The sequence below is a fragment of the Equus przewalskii genome, chromosome 6 (genome assembly GCF_037783145.1).
Source record: "Equus przewalskii isolate Varuska chromosome 6, EquPr2, whole genome shotgun sequence".
In the NCBI taxonomy this organism is placed as follows: Eukaryota; Metazoa; Chordata; class Mammalia; order Perissodactyla; family Equidae; genus Equus; species Equus przewalskii.
In genome coordinates this window covers 45025948-45046719 of record NC_091836.1, presented here as the reverse complement: position 1 = coordinate 45046719, position 20772 = coordinate 45025948, and the positions used below count along the sequence as shown (strand labels likewise).

General features: G+C 40.4%; 1 protein-coding gene across 1 annotated transcript; it reads left to right on the top strand.

Moving 5' to 3' along the window:
• Positions 1-141: 141 nt before the first annotated feature.
• Positions 142-19035, top strand: LOC139084243 (adhesion G protein-coupled receptor E3-like). Its single transcript, XM_070626612.1, is given in 5 exon segments — positions 142-526; positions 529-570; positions 850-1085; positions 18618-18684; positions 18940-19035. Coding segments are annotated over 5 exon segments (687 nt in total). The 5' UTR covers positions 142-280.
• Positions 19036-20772: the final 1737 nt, after the last annotated feature.

Sequence of the window (20772 nt, the reverse complement as noted above, 5' to 3'; positions counted from 1 at the left end):
AGGGCAGAGGGCACCAGGGGAGCCGTTGAGAACAGGTGGGTCAGGGGCCGTGTTGGCCTCCTCCCCTGTGCAGGTGAGCTGGTTACTTCCTCTAGGTCACCAAAACCAGAGACTCACTCAGGTGACCTCTAAGGAAAATAAGCCCCTGTGAGAGGCAGGGCTTCGTCCAGGCTCTGAATCAGTCAGTTCACAATCACATAGTGTCCTAACGTTCTGAACCTGTAGGCAACTGAAGTCAAACATCAAAAGTTTACCTGGCTCCTCCATTCCTAATTTTTCTATGCCTAAAAATAAAAAAAAAAAATGGTGGAAGGGCCATTACCCCAGAGCAGGAAGGAGTGACTATGGTCTCCTCTTTGCTGGGTCCCAGGAGGAGGATCCCATGCTGGATGTGATCACCCACGTGGGGCTGAGCCTCTCTCTGCTGTGCCTCCTCCTGGCGGCCCTCACCTTCCTGCTGTGCAGAGCCATCCAGAACACCAGCACCTCGCTCCACCTGCAGCTCTCACTCTGCCTCTTCCTGGCCCCTACCTCCCTTCCTCCACCGCCATTGACCGAACGGAGATCACTGTACTGACCCTGTCCCAGTGGACCCTCCAGCCTGCCCCAAGGGGGTGCTGAGTCCATGACGCCATGCTGCTCTGGATACGTTAATGTAATGATCTTGGGTCCCAGGGAAGGTCAGGGGGTGAGTGACCAATGTCACATTGACTGATGCAACTAGACAACAAACCCCTACCGCTCCTTCATACGCATCAGACTTCTCCCCAATGGCAAGGCACGGGAGAGGTCCTGGGGCCACACTCCACCCCCACCCTCCCTCCTGGTGCTGCGTCACTCCTCCTCCAGGTGCTGTGCGCCATCATCGCGGGCGCCTTACACTATCTCTACCTGGCCTCCTTCACCTGGATGCTGCTGGAGGGCCTGCACCTCTTCCTCACTGCGCGCAACCTGACGGTGGTCAACTACTCCAGTGTGAGCAGGTTCATGAAGAAGCTCATGTTCCCTGTGGGCTACGGGGTCCTGGCCGTGATCGTGGTCATTTCTGCAGCATCCAGGCCTCGTCTCTATGGAACATCAACCCGGTAAATGCACTTTCCCATTTGTCCTCATCTTCTCCAGCACAACCACGGCCACCATAGAACCAGCATAGTATTTTGATTATCCAAGACCATAATATGGAGAGAGACACTAAGTAATAATCCCTAGGATGTTTTCTGGAGGAAGATAGTAACAGTTAAGGAGAATGTCTTTCAATCTCTGTCCTTGAAATTACAAAGATGAAATCAAAATTAAAAAAATCTAATCTGCTTCCTTATTGAAATCCAAAGGATATTCCAATTTTTCATTTGGAAAAGTAGACCTTATTTAAATAATCAAAATAATAGATTGTATCATAGTTAAGATTTACAAGGTGCTTATTTTTGGCCAGGCACTTTTCTAACCATTTTTGTCTGTGTTATCTTAATCAGTCCTCACACCAATAGTATGAGGTAGATGTGCACTGTCACTTGCCCCATTTTGCAGATGAGTAAACTGAGGCACACATAGTTTAGGTGAATGCCCATAGGTGCACTGCTGGCACGTAGCAGAGCTGGGATTCCAATCCAGACAGCCACGCTCCAGAGCTTGCAGTCTTTTATTTTCAGCTTTTCATACTAGGTTTATTGTTTTTACATTTTTATTAAAATATATTTCACATCCCTAAAATTTACCCCTTTAAAGTGTCCAGATCAGTGGCTTTTAGACTAACCATTGAGTTGTGCAGCCTTTGCCACAATCCGATTTTAGAACACTTTCAACTCCCCAAAGGAAAGCTCGTGTACAGTACCATTCACTCCCCATTCCCGCTACCCACTCCTCCACCCCATCCTCCGACAGTCACTCATCCACTTTGTGTCTCTGTGGATCTGCCCATTGTGGATATTTCACATAACTGAAGTCATGCATGTGATCTTCTGTGACTGGATTCTTTCACTTAGCATGGTGCGTTCAAGGTTCATCCATGTTGTAGTGAGTATCATGACTTCATTCTTGTTGTTTTGGAAATATTATTCCATTATATTCATATTCTGCATTTTGTTTATCTGCCCACCAATTTATGAGTTTTTAACTTATTTCCATTTTTTTGCTGTTATGAATGATGCTGCTGTAAACATTCACGTACAAGTTTTTGTGTGGACGCATATTTTCATTTGTCTTGGGTGTATATCTATGAGTAGAATTGCTGGGCCATATGGCAAGTCTTCTTTTTTTTTTTTGCTGAGGCAGATTTGCCATGAGCTAACATCTGTGCAAATCTTCCTCTATTTTGGATGTGAGTTGCCACCCTAGCATGGCCACGGGTGGTGTAGGTCCACACCTGGGGATCAAACCCGGGACGCTGAAGTGGAGTGTGCTGAAGTTAACCACTATGCCACTGGGGCTGGCCCCATGAAGTCTTTGTTTTGCCCGCTCGATTCTGTTGAGCCACTCTGAGTATTTTTTCATTTCAGTTATTGTACTTTTCCACTCTAGAATTTCCATTTTGTTTCATTCATAATTTTTATTTCTTTATTTGTATCCTTTATTTGGTGAGACAGTAGTCACACTTCCCTTTAATTTTCCAGACATCATTTATTTTAGTTCTTTTAATATATTTATAATAATGCATTTAAAGACTTTGATACTAAGACCAAAATCTGTGCCTCTTCAGGGGCATATTCTTTTGGCTATTTTTTTCATGTATACGATGCATACTATTTTGTTTCCTTATATATCATACATTTTTTAAAAACTAAGTGTTTTAGATCATATATTGTAACACTCCTGTTATCAGATTCCTCAAAGGTGGTGGTTGTTTCTAGTTTGTTTTTGTTCGTTAGTGACTCTCTTGAACTAATTCACTCTCCATTGTCCTGAAACATTCCGCCTCACTCTCCATTGTCCTGAAATGTCCCGCCTCACTCTCCATTGTCCTGAACGTCCCACCTCACTCTCCATTGTCCTGAAATGTCCCTCCTCACTCTCCATTGTCCTGAAATGTCCTTCCTCACTCTCCATTGTCCTAACGTCCTTCCTCTCATTGTCCTGGAATGTCTCACCTCACTCTCCGTTGTCCTGAAACGTCCCACCTCACTCTCCATTGTCCTGAAACGTCCCGCCTCACTCTCCATTGTCCTGAAATGTCCCGCCTCACTCTCCATTGTCCTGAAATGTCCCACCTCACTCTCCATTGTCCTGAAATGTCCCTCCTCACTCTCCATTGTCCTGAAATGTCCTTCCTCACTCTCCATTGTCCTGAAATGTCCTTCCTCTCTCTCCATTGTCCTGGAATGTCTCACCTCACTCTCCGTTGTCCTGAAACGTCCCACCTCACTCTCCATTGTCCTGAAACGTCCCGCCTCACTCTCCATTGTCCTGAAATGTCCCACCTCACTCTCCATTGTCCTGAAATGTCCCACCTCACTCTCCATTGTCCTGAAATGTCCCTCCTCACTCTCCATTGTCCTGAAATGTCCTTCCTCACTCTCCATTGTCCTGAAATGTCCTTCCTCTCTCTCCATTGTCCTGGAATGTCTCACCTCACTCTCCGTTGTCCTGAAACGTCCCACCTCACTCTCCATTGTCCTGAAATGTCCCGCCTCACTCTCCATTGTCCTGAAATGTCCTTCCTCAATGATGAATGGATAAACAAAGTGTGGCATAGCCAGACAGTGGAATATTATTTAGCCATTAATAAAGAATAAAAAATATTATTCACCCATGAAAATATGCTGCAACATGAATGAGCCTTGAAAACTATGCTAAATGAAAAAAAATCCAATTTTAAAAAATCACATATCTTATGATTCCACTCACGTGAAATGTCCAGAATTGGCAACCATAGAGATAGAAAGTAGATTAACGGTGCCCTGAGGCTAGGGTGGGGGTGGGGCACCTGCCAGTCAGGATGAGGTGTGACCACTAATGTGAAGGAAGTTTCTTTTTTTATTCTCTCAAAAGCATTTTGTTAATATAAAAATCACATATTTTTCTTTTAAATATATTTCTACTACCAATGGTTGCATACCATATACTTTGTTCTGCACTTTAAATTTTTTCATTTAACATCGTATCTTGAACATTCTTCAGCTATACATATAGAGATTCTTCATTTCCTTTTACAGATGATAAGATTTTATTATATAAATTTTTCATAATTTCAATAGCTAGCCTTGTATTGATGGACATTTAGTTTGTTTTCAATCCTTTAGTTTTATAAACAGGTAGCACGTGCTAGGGTGGAATTTGTAATTTTTAAAAAATTGTTTTATTTCGATCATATTGGCTTATAACTGTGTAATTTTCTTTGTACATTATTATATTTCAGTTTCAGTTTCTCACCACTCATAGTGTAGTTTTTATCTGTCACCATACATATGTGTCCCTTTACCCTTTTTGTCCTCACCCATCCTCTTATCCTCTGGTAACCACTAATCTGTTCTCTTTCTCCATGTGTTTGTTGAAAATTTCCTACAGTTACATTGTGGTGATGGTTGCACAACTCTGAATATACTCACGATCACTGAAATGCACAGTGTAAATCCGTGAATGTTACAGGTGCGAAATATGTCTCAATAAAGCCAGAAAAATGATTTTAGACTCAGTGGATGGCTTTTGCAGCAGGTGAAGGATAAATAAATTGAATAGTTCAGGAAAACCCTCTCAAACCACATTAGGTTCACGAGACTCTTGAAACTGAGTCCCACGAACCCAAGAATTTTTAGGGCCCTGCCTCAACACTGTTTCTCTCAGTGACATCCACTCATTGCTCATATCTCAACTAACCTGTAAATTCCGGTGGGAATCTTCACTAACCATCCTAATCTCTCAGGCCCAGAATGAAGTGGGACAACTATGATACATTGTCATTGCCCCACATTTTTGTTTATTGTCACAGTGTGTCTAACTGTGTGCCTCTTACTGATGTGATATTTCTGGGGCTTAAAAAGATGTTTACTTTTTTTTAATTCATTATGTTTTTTAAAATTTTAATTTTTGGTTTTATTGCAGTAACGTTGGATTATAACATTATATGACTTTCAGATGTACATCATAATATATTTGAATTCTGTGTAGATTACACCATGTTCACCACCCAAAGACTAATTACAATCCATCACCACACACATGTGCCTAATTACCCCTTTCACCCTCCTCCCTTCCCCTCTTGTAACTATCAATCCAACATCTGTTGCTATGTGTTTGTTTGACATTGTTTTTATCTTCTACTTATGAGTGAGACCATATAGTATTTGACTTTCTCCCTCTGATATTTCACTTAGCATAATACCCTCAAGTTCATTAATAGTTGTCACAAATGACTGCATTTCATCATTTTTTATGGCTGAGTAGTGTTCCATTGTGTATAAATACCATATCTTCTTTATCCATTCGTCCCTTTATGGGCACCTAGGTTGCTTCCAAGTCTTGGCTATTGTGTATAATGCTGCAATGAACATAGGGGTGCATGTATCTTTATGCATTTGTGTTTTCAAGTTCTTTGGATAAATACCCAGCAGTGGGATAGCTGGATCATCTGGTAGATCTATTGTTAATTTTCTGAGCAAACTCCATACTGCTTTCTATAGTGGCTGCACCAGTTTGCACTCCCACCAGCAGTGTACGAGGGTTCCCTTCTCTCCACAGCCTCTCCAACATTTGTTGTTTCCTGTCTTGTTAATTATAGCCATTCTGACTGGAGTGAGGTGATACCTCATTGTTGTTTTGATTTGCATTTCCCTGATAGCTAATGATGTTGAGCATCTTTTCATGTGCCTGTTGGCCATCTGTATATCTTCTTTGGAGAAATCTCTGTTCAGATGTTTTGCCTGTTTTTCAATTGGGTTGTCTGGTGTTTTTGTTGTTGAGATGTATGAGTTCTTTATATATTTTGGATATTAACCCTTTATCAGATATATGGTTTGCAAATATCTTCTCCCAATTGTTACTTTGTCTTTTCATTTTGTTGATGGTTTCCTTTGCTGTGCAGAAGCTTTTTAGTTTGATGTAGTCCCATTTGTTCACTTTTTCTTTTGTTTCCCTTGCCCGGTCAGACATGGAACTTGAAAATATGCTGCTAAGACCGATGTCAAAGAGTGTACTGCCTATGTCTCCTTCTAGAAGTTTCATGGTTTTGGGTATTACATTCAAGTCTTTAATCCATTTTGAGTTGATTTTTGTACACAGTGTAAGATGATGATCTACTTTCATTCTTTTGCATGTGGCTGTCCAGTTTTCCCAACACCATTTATTGAAGAGACTTTCCTTTCTCCATTCATTGTATGCGCTTGGCTCCCTTGTTGAATATTATCTGTCCATAAATGTGTGGGTTTATTTCTGGGCTCTCGATTCTGTTCCATTGATCTGTGTGTCTATTTTTGTGCCAGTACCATGCTGTTTTGGTTACTATAGCTTTGTTGTATATTTTGAAATCAAGGAGTGTGATACCTCCAGCTCTGTTCTTTTTCCTCAGAATTCCTCTGGTATTTTAGGGTCTTTTGTTGTTCCATATACATTTTAGGATTCTTTGTTCTATTTCTGTGAAAAACGTTGTTGGAATTTTGATAGGGATTGCATTGAATCTATAGATTACTTTAGGAAGTATGGACATTTTAACTATGTTAATTCTTCCAATCCAAGAGCATGGAATATCTTTCCATTACTTTGTGTCTTCTTCAATTTCTTTCAACAATGTTTTATAGTTTTCAGTGTATACATCTTTCTCCTCTTTGGTTAAGTTTATTCCTAGGTATTTTATTCTTTTAGTTGCAATTGTAATTGGGATTGTATTCTTAATCTCTGTTTCTGCTACTTCATTGCTAATGAATAGAAGCACAACTGATTTTTGTCTGCAGATTTTGTATCCTGTGACTTGACTCTATTCGTTTATTATTTCTAAAAGTTTTTCGTGGATTCTTTAGGGTTTTCTCTCAATAAAATCATGTTATCTGCATATAGTGACAGTTTCACTTCTTTTCCAACTTGGATCCTTTTTATTTATTTTTGTTGCCTGATTGTTCTGGCTAGGACTTCCAATACTATGTTAAATAAGAGTGGTGACAGTGGGCATCCTTGTCTGGTTCCTGTTCTTGGAGGGATAGCTTTCAGTTTTTCTCTGTTGAGAATGATATGTGCTGTGGGTTTGTCATATATGGCCTTTATTATGTTGAGGTATTTTCCTTCTATACCATTTTATTTAGAGTTTTTATGATAAATGGATGCTGTATCTTGTCAAACGCTTTATCTGTATCTATTGAGATAATCATGTGATTTTTTATTCTTCATTTTGTTAACGTGGTGTATCACTTTGATTGATGTGCAGATATTGAACCATCCCTGCATCCCTGGAATAAAACCCACTCGATCATGATGTGTGATCTTTTTAATGTATTGTTGTATTCGATTTGCTAGAATTTTGTTGAGGATATTTGCATCGATTATCATCAGTGATATTGGCCTGTAATTTTCTTTTTTTGTGTTGTCCTTGTCTGGTTTCAGTGTCAGGATAATGTTGGTTTTGTAGAATGAGTTATGCCTTCCTTCAATTTTTTGGAACAGTTTGAGAAGGACAGGTATTAAGTTATCTTTGAATGTTTGGTAGAATTCACCAGGGAAGCCATCTGGTCCTGGACTTTTATTTTTTGAGAGGTTATTGATTGCTGTTTTGATCTCCTTGCTGGTGATTGGTGTATTCAAATTCTCTACTTCTTCTTGATCCGGTTTTGGAAGGTTGGATGGTTCTAAGAATTTATCCATTTCTTCTAGATTATCCAATTTGTTGACATATAGCTTTTCATAGTATCCGCTTATAATCTTTTGTGTTTCTGAGGTATTTGTTGTAATTTCTCCTCTTTCATTTATGATTTTATTTATTTGAGCCTTCTCTCTTTTTTTCTTGGTGAGTCTAGCTAAGGGTTTTCAATTTTGTTTATCTTTTCAAAGAACCAGCTCTTGGTTTCATTAATTTTTTCTATTGTTTTTTTGTCTCTATTTTGTTTATTTCTGCTCTGATTTTTATTATATCCTTCTTTCTGCTGATTTTGGGCTTTGTTTTTTCTTCTTTTTCAAGTTCCTTTAGGTGCACTGTTAGGTTGTTTATTTGGGTTTTTCTTGTTTGTTGGGGTAGGCCTGAATCGCTATAAACTTCCCTCTTAGAACTGCTTTTGCTGTATACCATAGATTTTGGCATGTTGTATTTTCATTTTCATTTGTCTCCAGGAGTTTTTTGATTTTGCCTTGATTTCTTCATTGGCCCAATCGTTGTTCAGTAGCATTCTGTTTAATCTACACATTTTTTTTGCTTCTCATTCTTCTTCCTGTAGTTGATTTCTAGTTTCATATCTTGGTGGTCAGAAAAGATGCTTGGTATTATTTCAATCATCTTAAATTTATTGAGATTTGTTTTGTGGCCTAATATGTGATCAGTCCTGGAGAATGTTCCATGTGCATTTGAAAAGAATGTGTATTCTGTGGGTTTTGGATGGAATGTTCTATATCTACTAAGTCCATCTGGTCTAACGTGTCATTTAAGGCCAATCTTTCCTTATTGATCTTCTGTTTGGATGATCTATCCATTGGTGTAAGTGGAGTGTTGAAATCCCCTACTATTATTGTCTTACTGTCTATTTCTCCTTTTATGTACGTTAATAGTAGCTTCATATATTTAGGTGCTCCTATGTTGGGTGCATAGATATTCACAAGTGCTGTATCCTCTTGTTAGACTGTTCCCTTTGTAATTATGTAGTGCCCTTCTTTGTCTCTTGTTACAATTTTTGTTTTAACGTCTATTTAATCTAATCTAAGTATTGCTGCCCTAACTTTCTTTTCTTTGCCATTTGCATGGAGTATCTTTTTCCATTCTTTCACTTTCAGTTAGTGAGTGTCTTTAGATCTGAAGTGTGTCTCTTGTATGCAGCATATACGTGGATCTTTTTTTTTTTTTTTATCCAATTGGCCACCCTCTGTCTTTTGATTGGAGCATTTAGTCATTTGACATTAGAGCAGCTATTGATGAAACTGTATTTATTGCCATTTTGTTACCTCTTTTTCCTAGTTGTTTTAGTAGTTCTTCTCGTCTTCTTTCTTCTTCTCTTGCTCTCTTCCTTTGTGGTTTGATGGCTTTCTTTAGTAATATGCTTGATTTATTCCATCTTACTTATTTGTTTACTTATTATAGGTTTCTGTTTTGTGATTACCATGAGGTTTCTGTATAATAGTCTACATATATAGCAATCTATATTGAGTTGATATTCTCTTTAGCTTGACCTCTTTCTAAAAGCTTTACTCTTTTAATCCCCTCTTCACACATTTTATGTTTTTGAAATCATATCTAATCTCTTGTTTTGTGTGTGTCTATCCATTACCCTCTTATCATTGTAAGGACTGAGTACTTTTGTCTTTTCACCAGCACATCATCTCAATGCTGTATTTTTGCCTTTACCAGTGATTTAATTGCCGGGTTTTTTTTTATATAATTTTCTTTTTTGTTCTCTGTAAAGATTGGTACTGAGCTAATAACTGTTGCCAATCTTTTTCTTTTTTTCCCCCCTTTCTTCCTCTCCCCCAATCCCCTCAGTACATAGTTGTATATTTCAGTCTGTGGGCCCTCTTAGTTGTGGCACATGGGATGCCACCCCGACGCGACCTGATGAGCGGTGCCATGTCGGCGCCCAGGATCCAAACTGGTGAAACCCTGGGCCACCAAAGGTGGAGTGTGTGAACTTAATCACTCAGCCATGGGGCCAGCCCCCTGATAATTTTCTTATCCCTATTTGTGGTCTTCTCTTTCCCACTTAAATAAGTCCTTACAGCATTTCTTGTAGAACTGGTTTCTTGGTGATAAAACTCCTTTAATTTTCCTTGTCTGGGAAGCTCTTTATCTCTCCTTCCATTCTGAATGATAGCCTTGCTGGATAGAGTATTCTTGGCTGTAGTTTTTTTTCTTTGACCACTTTAAATAAGTCTTGCCACTGTTTTCTAGCCTATGACTTCTAGTCTTCTGGCTGAGAAGTGCACTGATAGCCTTATGGGGTTTCCTTTGTATGTCACTTGTTGCCTTTCTCTTGCCACTTTTAGGATTCTCTCTTCTTTATCTTTAATTTTGAACATTTTAATTTTAATATGTCGGTGTAGGCCTCTTGGTGTTCATCCTGTTTGGTGATCTCTGTGCTTCCTGTGCTTGGATGTCTGTTTATTTCCTTAGGTTAGGAAAGTTTTCAGCTATTATTTTTTCAAATAGATTCTCTGCTTCTTTGTCTTTCTCTTCTCCTTCTGGGACACCAATAATACGAATGCGAGTGCACTTGATATTGTCCCAGAGGTCCCTTAGACTGTTCTCATTCTGTCTAATTCTTTTTTCTTTTATCTGTTCAGCTTGGGTGATTTCCTCTAGTCTTTCTTCCATCTTGCTGATCTGTTCTTCTGTATCATCTACTCTGCTATTGAGTCCCTCTGGTGAATTTGTCATATCCAGTATTGTATTCTTCATTTCTGATTGGTTCTTTTTTTACATTTTCCAATTCTTCGTTCACTTTCTCATTGTGTCCATCCAGTCTTCTCCCAATATCAGTGAGTATCCTTAGGAGTTTTTGTTTGAACTCTTTTGTGAGGTAAATTGCTAATTTCCATTTCATTTAGTTCTTTTTCTGGGGTTTTTGTCCTGTTCCCTTGCTTGGAATGTATTCCTTTGTCTCCTCATTATGCCTCTTTCTCTGTGCTTCTATCTATGCATTAGGTGAATCAGAGAAGTGGCCTTATGTAAGAGATGCCTTATGAGGCCCAGCAGTGTGCTTCCCTCTCTATCACCAGTCCAAATGATCTAGGAGTGACCCCTGTTTTGCCTACTTGTGTGCTTCTGCTGTGGCAGTGTTGCTCATACTGTAGGTACTCTGGGAGTCTAGTCTTTCCTTCCCTAGCCAGCTGTTTTTAAATTGGGTTTGGGGACCCCCAGCACCATTGCCTACAAGGTCTATTAGCACACTCCTTTTGCAGTTTTCCTGTTAATTGGGTAGGTACTCATGTAACTGATTGCTAGGCTCAGGGGCTTACAGTTGCTGTAGGTCTCAGACCTCCAAGGCTATTGTCAGCTCTCTTAGGATTGCAGCTGAGTGTGGCTGGTGTAGCAGGGAGCATCCAATTGTTTCAGGCTTTGGAAGGTGGATCCAATCCTCTTTGTGGCTAATTGTGGGTGACTGAGAAGCATCATCTCACAGCTCTACACACATTGTCAACACAGCCCTGGTCCATGCACACTTCCTGATCACCTGGAGCATACCCAATTGCCCCACTGCAGTGGCCCCCACCTCTCCACCAACGCCCCCCACCGTTCACCTTGTCCTCACACAGGCCCTGTCCCACAGCCACAGAGGCAGACACACTCGCCTGCCTTAGAGGATCAAGGCACCCAGTCTATGCAGGTCGACAAGTAGTCTGAGGGCTTGCTGTTGGGTGAGGCCGATCTCTAGGATGGGCTTCCTGCCCTGGCTGAACTGGATTAAATCTGTGCTCTAGTGGGTATGACAGACCTCTGGGCTATCAGGCCATGGGAAGAACATCAATGACATCTGCCACCATCTGTGTCAGCATGCCTGTACAAGGTCACAACAATGGCTGCCACCGAAGTCTTAGTCTCTGGAGAGGTCTCACCTCTCACTGAGATTCACCCAGAGCCTATCAGGTGAGTCTCTCTTCACCAAAGGATGGTGCAGCTGTCTTTTTGGTGATTTTAGGTTGCTGAGATGGGTGAGTTTGTGCATGGGCCCTTTAAGAGCCAGGTATTTTTGGCTTTCATCCGATAGCTTTTCTGTGGGTATTTGCTGCTGCAATTAATAACCAGCAATGCCAGATAGTAGGACCCTTGTCTCAGTTGTGCTGAGTCTAAAGGATGCTTACAGTGGTAACGAACTCCCACGATACCCTCCTACTCTGCCAGGGAGGGCTGTGTACCTTAGGGTGGCTCTTGCCTGGCTGGCTGTGAAGTTCTGCTGCTTGCAAAGGTAGTTTTTTTCTCTCCAGAAGGCATTATTGCCTCTTCCGCCTCAGTTAGGACTGTCCCTTGTTGTAGGAGTTCTTTTTATCCAGTTTTGAGTTTCTCTCCAGGGTAATTTTTCCAAGAATAGTTGTAACCTGGTTGTGTTTGTGGGAAGAATCTGCCTACACCACCATCTTGACAAGATCCTTTCTTTGTTTTTAATTGAGTTCATAATAGTTTACATCATTGTGAAATTTCAGTTATTCATTATTTCTTGTCTGTCACCACATGAGTGCTCCCCTTCACCCCCTTCCCCCTCTCCCCTGGTAACCACTGAACTGTCGTCTTTGTCCATGTGTTTGTTTATATTCCACATATGAGTGAAATCACCTGTGTTTGTCTTTCTCTGTCAGGCTTATTTCGCTTAGCATAATTCCCTCCAGGTCCTTCCATGTTGTTGCAAATGGGATAACTTTGTCTTTTTTATGGCTGAGTAGTATTCCATTGTATATATATATACCACATCTTCTCTATCCAATCATTGGTCAGTGGGCGCTTGGGTTGCTTCCATGTCTTGGCTATTGTGAATAGTGCTGCAGTGAAGATAGAGGTGCATATGTTACTTTGGATTGTTGATTTCAAATTGTTTGGGTAGATCTCAGTGGTTGGATAGGTGGGTCATATGGCATTTCTATGTATATGAGCGTTCTCTTTTCTCCACATCCTCTCCAACATTTGTTGTTGTTTTGTCTTGATAATTATAGCCATTATGACTGGTAATTATAGCCATTGTGATATAGCATTGTAGTTTGATTTGCATTTCCCTGATGATTAGTGATGTTGAACATCTTTTCATGTGTTTATTGGCCATCTGTATATCTTCCTTTGAAAAATGTCTGTTCATATCCTCTGCCCATGTTTTGATTGGGTTGTTTTTTTGTTGTTGAGTTGTGTGAGTTCTTTATATACTTTGGATATCAACCCCTTGTCTGATAAATGACTTGCAAATATTCTCTCCCAGTTAGTGTGTTGTCTTTCCATTTTGTTGATGGTTCCTTTGCTTCGCAGAAGCTTTTTAGTCTGGTGTAGTCCCATTTGGTAACTTTTTCTTTTGTTTCCCTTATCCGACTAGACATGGTATTTGAAAAGATGTGGCTAAAACCAATGTCAAAGAGTGTACTGCCTATATTTTCTTCTAGGGTTTTTATAGTTTCACTTCTTACATTTAAAACTTTAATCCATTTAGTGTTGATTTTTTGTATGGTGCAAGATAATGATCTACTCTCATTCTTTTGCATGTGGCTGTCTAGTTTTACCAACACCATTTATTGAAGAGACTTTCCTTTCTCCATTGTATGTTCTTGGCTCCTTTGTCAAAGATTAACTGTCACAGATGTGTGGTTTTATTTCTGGGCTTTCAATTCTGATCCATTGATCTGTTTGTCTGTTTGTCATGGTTTTGTGCTGGAACCATACTGTTTTGATTACTGTAGCTTTGGAGTATGTTTTGAAGCCAGGGATTGTGGTGCTTCCAGCTTCGCTCTTTTTTCTCAAGATTGCTTTAGCTATTCAGGGTCTTTTGTTGTTCCATATAAATTTTAGAATTCTTTCTTTATTTGTGTGAAAAATGTTGTTGGAGCTTTGATAGGGATTACATTGAATCTGTAGATTGCTTTAGGTAGTATGGACATTTTGACTATGTCTATTCTTCAGGCTCATGAACATGGAATATTTTTACATTTCTTTATGTCTTCTTCAATTTCTTTCAATAACGTCTTATAGTTTTCAGCGTACAGGTCTTTCACCTCTTTGGTTAAGTTTATTGCTAGGTATTTAACCCTCTTTGTTGCAATTGTAAATGGGATTGTATTCTTGATTTCTTTTTCTGCTTGTTCATTGTCAGTGTATGGGAATGCAACTTATTTTCAAAAATTGATTTTGTACCCTGCAATTTTGCTGTGGTTGTTGATTATTTCTAATACTTTTCTGTTGGATTCTTTAGGGTTTTCTATATATAGAATCATATCATCTGCAAATAGTGAAAGTTTCACTTCTTCCTTTCAAATTTGGATTCTTTTTATTTCTTTTTCTTGCCTAATTGGTCTGGCCAATACCTCCAGTACTATGTTGAATAGGAGTGGTGAGAGTGGGCACCCTTGTCTTGTTCCTGTTCTCAGAGGGATGGCTTTCAGTTTTTCCCCATTAAGTAGGATGTTAGCTGTGGGTTTGTTGTATATGACCTTTATTATGTCGAGATGCTTTCCTTCTAGACCCAATTTATTGAGAGTTTTTAAAATTATAAATGCATGTTGGATCTTGTCAAATGCTTTCTCTACATCTATTGAGATGATCATGTGATTTCTATTCCTCATTTTGTTAATGTGTTATAGCACATTGATTGGTTTGCAGATGTTCAACCGTCCCCGAGTCCCTGTAATGAATCCCCCTCAATGGTAGTGTACGATTCTTTTAATGTATTGCTGTATTCAGTTTGCCAATATTTTGTTGAGGATTTTCGCATCTAAGTTCATCAGTGATATTGGCCTGTAGTTTTCCATCTTCGTGTTGTCTTTGTCTGGTTTTGGTATCAGGGTAATGTTGGCCTCATAGAATGTGTTAGGAAGTGTTCCATCTTCCTCAACTTTTCGAGTTACAAAAGACAATGAGAGACAAAGAGGGGCAGTATAGAATGATAAAAGGTTTATTCCACCAAGAGGACATAATACTTATTAATATATTTGCACCTAACAATAGTTTGAGAAGGGTAGGTACTAAATCTTTTAATGTTTGGTAAAATCCTCCAGAGAAGCCATCTGGTCCTGGACTTTTGTTTTTTGGGAGGTTTTTGATTCTTGTTTCCATCTCTGTACTTGTGATTGGTCTATTCAGATTCTCTATTTCTTCTTGATTCAGTTTTGGGAGGTTGTATGAGTCTAGGAATTCATCCATTTCTTCTAGGTTATTGAATTTGTGGGCATATAGTTTTTCATAGTATTCTCATAATCCTCTGTATTTCTGCAGTATTTGTTGTAATTTCTCCTGTTTCATTTCTAATTTTACTTATTTGAGACTTCTCTCTCTTTTTCTTGTTGAGTTTGGCTAAGGATTTGTCAATTTTGTTTCTCTTTTCAAAGAACTAGCTCTTAGTTTCATTAATCCTTTCTACTATTTTTTTTTAAGTCTCTATTTCATTTATTTCTGCTCTGTTTTTTATTATTTCCCTCTTTCTTCTGACTTTGGGCTTTGTCTGTCCTTCTTTTTCTAGCTCTGTTAGGTACGTTTTAAGATTACTTATTTGAGATTTTTCTTGCTTGTTGAGGTGGGCCTGTATTGCTGAGAATTTCCCTTTTATGACTGCTTTTGCTACATCCCATAAGAGTTGGTATATTATATTTTCATTTTCATTTGTCTCCATGTATTTTTTAATTTCTTCTTTGATTTCTTGAATGATCCAATGGTTGTTCAATAGCATGTTGTTTAGTCTCCACATATTTCTGACTTTCCCAATTTTGTACTTATGGTTGATTTCTAGCTTCATAGCATTGTGGTCAGAAAAGATGGTTGGGATGATTTCAATCTTCTTAAATTTATTGAGGCTTGCCTTGGTTCCCAACATATGGTCTATCTTTGAGAATGATCCATTTGCACTTGAGAAGAATGTATATTCTGCTGTTTTCAGGTGGAATGTTCTATATATATCTATTAAGTCTATCTTATCAATTGTTTCATTTAAATCTACTGTTTCCTTCGTTACATTCTGTCTGGATGATCTGTCCATTGATGTATGTGGTGTTGATGTCCCCTACTATTATTGTGTTGCTGTTAATTTCTTCCTTTAGGTCTGTTAATAATTGCTTTATGTACTTTGGTACTCTTGTCTTAGGTGCAAATATATTAATAAGTATTATGTCCTCTTGGTGGAATGGACCTTTTGTCATTACATACTGCCCCATTGTCTCTCATTGTCTTTTTAACTTGAAGTCTGTTTCGTTTGAAAAAAGTACGGGAACACCTGCTTTCTTTTGTTGGCCGTTAGCTTGGAGTATTTTCTTCCATCCCTTCCCTCTAAGCCTGTGTTTGTGTTTGGAGCTGAGATGTGCTTCCTGGAGGCAGCATATTGTTGGGTCTTGTCTTTTAATCCATCCATCTACTCTGCGTCTTTTGGTTGGAGAATTCACACCGTTTACATTTAAAGAGATTTTTGTTATATGAGGGCTTAATGCTGCCATTTTACCTTTTTTTTTTTTTGGTTGTTCTATGTTTCCACTCTTCTCTTCCTTTGTATTTCTGATTGTCATTTCATTTTGTTGGTTTTCTGAGACGGATTTCTCAGTTTTCTCTCTCTTTGTGAATTGTGGCTCTGCTCTGATTTTTTGTTTAGTGATTACCATGAGGATTGTAGGAAAGATATTGGAGATGAGATAGTCCAGTTTCTTATAACCTCTTAGCTCCATTAATCTAGGCAGGTTCCTTCCTTTTTCATCTCCTCTTCTGAGTAACTGCCATTACAAATTTTATGTTTTGAATTTTGTACGTTTGTGGCTGAGTTGAAGTGCTTATCATTGTGTTTGATGCTTTCTTTCCCTTCATCTTATAAGTTGTAATTGAGCCTTTGAATCCCTGCTCTGCTAGAGAGCTGCAGATTTCTGATCATGTCAGTTTATTTGTCTCCTTGCTCAGAGCTTTGTAGACCTTTGACTTTTTGTTGCTGGTGTGAGGGCTTCTTTATTTCTTGTAGGGGAGGTCTAGTGGCAATGAACTCCCTCAGCTTTTGCTTACCTGGGAAAGCTTTCATTTCTCCATCGTATCTGAAGGAAAGTTTTGCTGGATAGAGTATTCTTGGCTGAAAGTGTTTGTCTTTCAGTATTTTGAATATATCCTTCCATTCTCTCCTAGCCTGTAGGGGTTTCTGCTGAGAAATCCACTGAAAGCCTGATAGGGTTTTCTTTGCAGGTTATTTCCTTCTGTCTTGCTGCTCCTAACATTTTTTCTTTATCACAAACTTTTGCCATTTTTACAATTATGTGCCTTCAAGAAGGTATTTTAGTGCTGATGAAGTTGGGCGTTTGATTAGCTTCATTTATAGGTAAATCTGAAACCACCCCACCCTTGGTAAGTTCTCAGCAATTATTTCTTTGAACAAGCTCTCTGCTCCTTTCTCCCCTGCTTCTCCCTCTGGAATACCTATAATCCTCATGTCACTTTCTATAATTGAGTTGGATATTTCTCAAAGAATTCCTTTTTTTTTTTTTACCAATCTTAGTTCTGTCTCCCCCCCACCTGTAGAATTGCCACATTTTTATCTTCAAGGAGACTAATTCTTCTTCCATAAGATCAGTTGTATTTATTAATGATTCTTGATTATTTGTTATTACATCAATTATGTTTTTCATATCCAGAATTTCTGCTTGATTTTAGTTTTATAGTCTTATATAGTTTATATAGTTTTATAGTTTTATTGACTCTTTTGTTGCAGAGGTTCATTTTATTGCTGAGCTCCTTGAATTGTCTCTTTGTGTTTTCTTGTAAGTCATTGAGTTTCCTTATGATGGCTATTTTTGAATTCTCTGTCATTTAGGTTGTATATTTCTGTGCCTTCAGTGTCAGTTTCTAGAGAATTGTCATTTTCCTTCTGCTCTGAATTGTCACTGCAGTTTCTCATGGTGTTTGATGAACTAATCTTTTGTTTGGGCATTTGTCATCTTCTTGGGGCACAGATTCCCCCTGTTACTGCTGGGGGAGGGGAGCAGGAGCAGTGTTCCTGGCCCCACCTTGTCTGCTGGAAGCTGTGAGGGTATTATGGGTGCTTGCCTGGGGTGTGTTCAGGCACTTATGTGGACTGTCCTTGTCAGTCGGGGCTTCCTCGCTGGGCTAGGTTCACTCTGGCGCTGCAGGGGCCCTCCCTGCCCAAAAATGATCACCAGTGGGCTCAAACCTACCATGCCTATTCCCTCAACAGCCTGGGAACTGCCCTCTTTGGGGCTCAGCAGCACTGTGAGCTCTTGTGAGTTTTCCTGGGGAGATTTTGCCCCAGAATGTAGATTTGCTGACATCTCTGTTTATGGTCCACAGTCCATGGTCCACAGGCCTGCTGTGCTTGGAGGGGTGCGGTGGGGTCCCCCTCTCTGCTGGGAGATTGACCATGAGCACGGGCTAAGGGTTACTGCTGCCTCCTCTTACAGTCGCCCTGGTGCATGTTCCCACTTTCTGGGAACATGTACCAGGTGGGAAAGCATTCATATGTGTGCACAGGCCCACCAGTAGAGAGCAGGGTGTGCTCACCTATCTCCACCACTTCCCAGGGGGCCAGTCCATCCACCCTCAGATGTATAAGCTGCGTGTGTCTTTCAGGAGTCCTGTTGTGCTGTGTGGGCCTCCTCTGTTGGTCAGGGCATGCCAATTTAGTTGTAGTTCAAAGGGGAGAGAGACGAAGGGGACAGCTCACTCTGCCATGTTGTTTGGAAGTCCAATGTTTACTTTCTTCACTGCTGTATCTTCAGAGCCCAACCACATAGCCTATCACAGACAAGATACTCAGTATTTGTTGAAGGATGAATGGATGTCATTACATTGTCCTTCTATTTCCCTAAGGACCCATGTATTTTTTATTCTCTGTCTTGCTCAGCTGCTGGCTCCGCTCAGAAAGTGGATTTATATGGGGCTTCCTTGGACCAGTCTGTGCCATCTTCTCTGTGAGTGATGACTTCAGAGCATCCTTCATGCTCCTGACCTGAGGGTCATTACAAGGGCAGAATTATAAAGGGGTGAATGAGCCGGAATGTCCTTGGGTTGTCATGGTTTCAGTTTGGTTTTCTAAGACTGCCCCCAAAACTACAAACTCTAACACTGTTAGGAAATATGAAAACTATGTGGAATTGATGTTGGATGGGCTAGGATACAGAAAATGATTGGAATTTAATCAATAATCCTTCTGCGGTTTCCTGAAGGTCAACCTAGCTTTCTTTCTGATGACCCTCTGGATTTTGAAAAGCAGGCTCTCTCCCCTTAACAGTGATGTGTCCACCCTCCAGAACACAAGGTAAGCCGGAGGAGCAGGTGACAGCCCACAGCCGCATGTGGTCCCAAGGGCGAAGCCATGGTCCTCAGCAGCCCCTGCTGCCGCTTCTCAGGGTCTTCTGAGAACCCAGAGTAATCAGACCCAGCTATGCTTCTGTAGCAGCCAGCTCAGACTCAGCGGTGTGTGGCTGACACCACAGCCAAAACTTTCCATCCATCTCTAATCCCAGATTGTTCCTCCCTCAGCAGCAGGAAGAATTGACATTGGTTCATAACATTCTTTGGACTTTTATCAGCAGTCCCATGACAAAAGTGCAAGTAAGATTTATGTTCCCATGAAGCACTCAGAAAACTCTGTGTCTGCTCCCACACCAGCCTACACTTTCATACAACACCTTCGGCTAAGGTTACTTCTCACCCCTTGTCCATTTCCTTCTCTGGAATCTAGTCAACATCAAATCTAGGAGGTTGGCAGCCCTTTGCTCCAGGAACCCTTGTGCAAATTTAACACTCTTTCTTCTTATATTCCTATCATCATCTTTTCCAAATGAAAATAGAATCTTGCCTTTGTTATTTTTAATGCCCAGACCCCAGCACAAAGCCCGATGCACAGTACCTCCTCAGTAGTGTTTGCTGAGTGAAAATAGGGATCCCCGTGGAGCGTCATAAAATTTTTGAACCTTACATTTGAAGTATCACTATCCTCCTCGATTCCAATCAAACTGCCCTCCTGTACCTGAGTGCCGTTTCCATTGTGGGGAATCATTGACTGGTAAAGATCAAAGATGATCACAGCGCAGCCTGAGAACTCATCACCAGCAGAGGAAGGCAGGAGCATCCATTGGGTGGAGATGAAAATACTCTTGGTTTTGTTGCTCTGGGTGCCTTAGGAGTCTCCTTTCTCCTCCTCCACAAGATGCTGACTTTTAAAGCTACAGCTCAGCTCTTCATCTTGGGATGCACGTGGTGTCTGGGAATCCTGCAGGTTCGTCCAGCTGCCCACGTCATGGCCCACCTCTTCACCATCATCAACAGCCTGCAGGGCGTCTTCATCTTCCTGGTGTACTGCCTCCTCAGCCAGCAGGTACCACTAATGCTCCCTCTCGCCCAGGACTCTTCCCATCCTCACCCCTCTCAGTGAGCTGATCCAGAGAAGCAGATGGGCTTTTCCTCTGCAGGTTCGGAAACAATATGGGAAATGGTTCAAAAGGGTCAGGAAACCCACAGCTGATTCTGAGACTTTCACGCTTTCCAGCAGGGCTGTGCCTGATGCCTCCTAACCCTTCATGGTATGGTCATGCGTTGCTCCCAGAATATTTCACCAACTGATCTGCTCGAGCAGCACGTGCCTATCACACTGGACAACCTGGGGACACAGCAGGTGATGCTGTAGGCTGGCTCTAAGTCTCACCTTTCGTTACTCCTGGACTCGTTAACCATTAGCCATGGTCTCATGTCAAAAGTTTATTTAAAAAACATATTTTGCTCTTACTGCTTAGGGAACAGTGTTCGCTTGACTTTTTACATTTTTTTGTTTTAATTAAATTCATAATAGTTTACGTCAATGTGACATTTCAGTTGTATATTATTCCTTGTCTGTCACCACATAAGTGCCCCCCTTCACCCCCTGCACCTACCCCCCAACCCCTCCTTCCCCTGGTAACCACTAAACTGTTTTCTTTGTCAATGTGTTTGTTTATATTCCACATATGGCTGTTATCATCTGGTGTTTGTCTTTCTTAGCCTGGATTATTTCGCTTAGC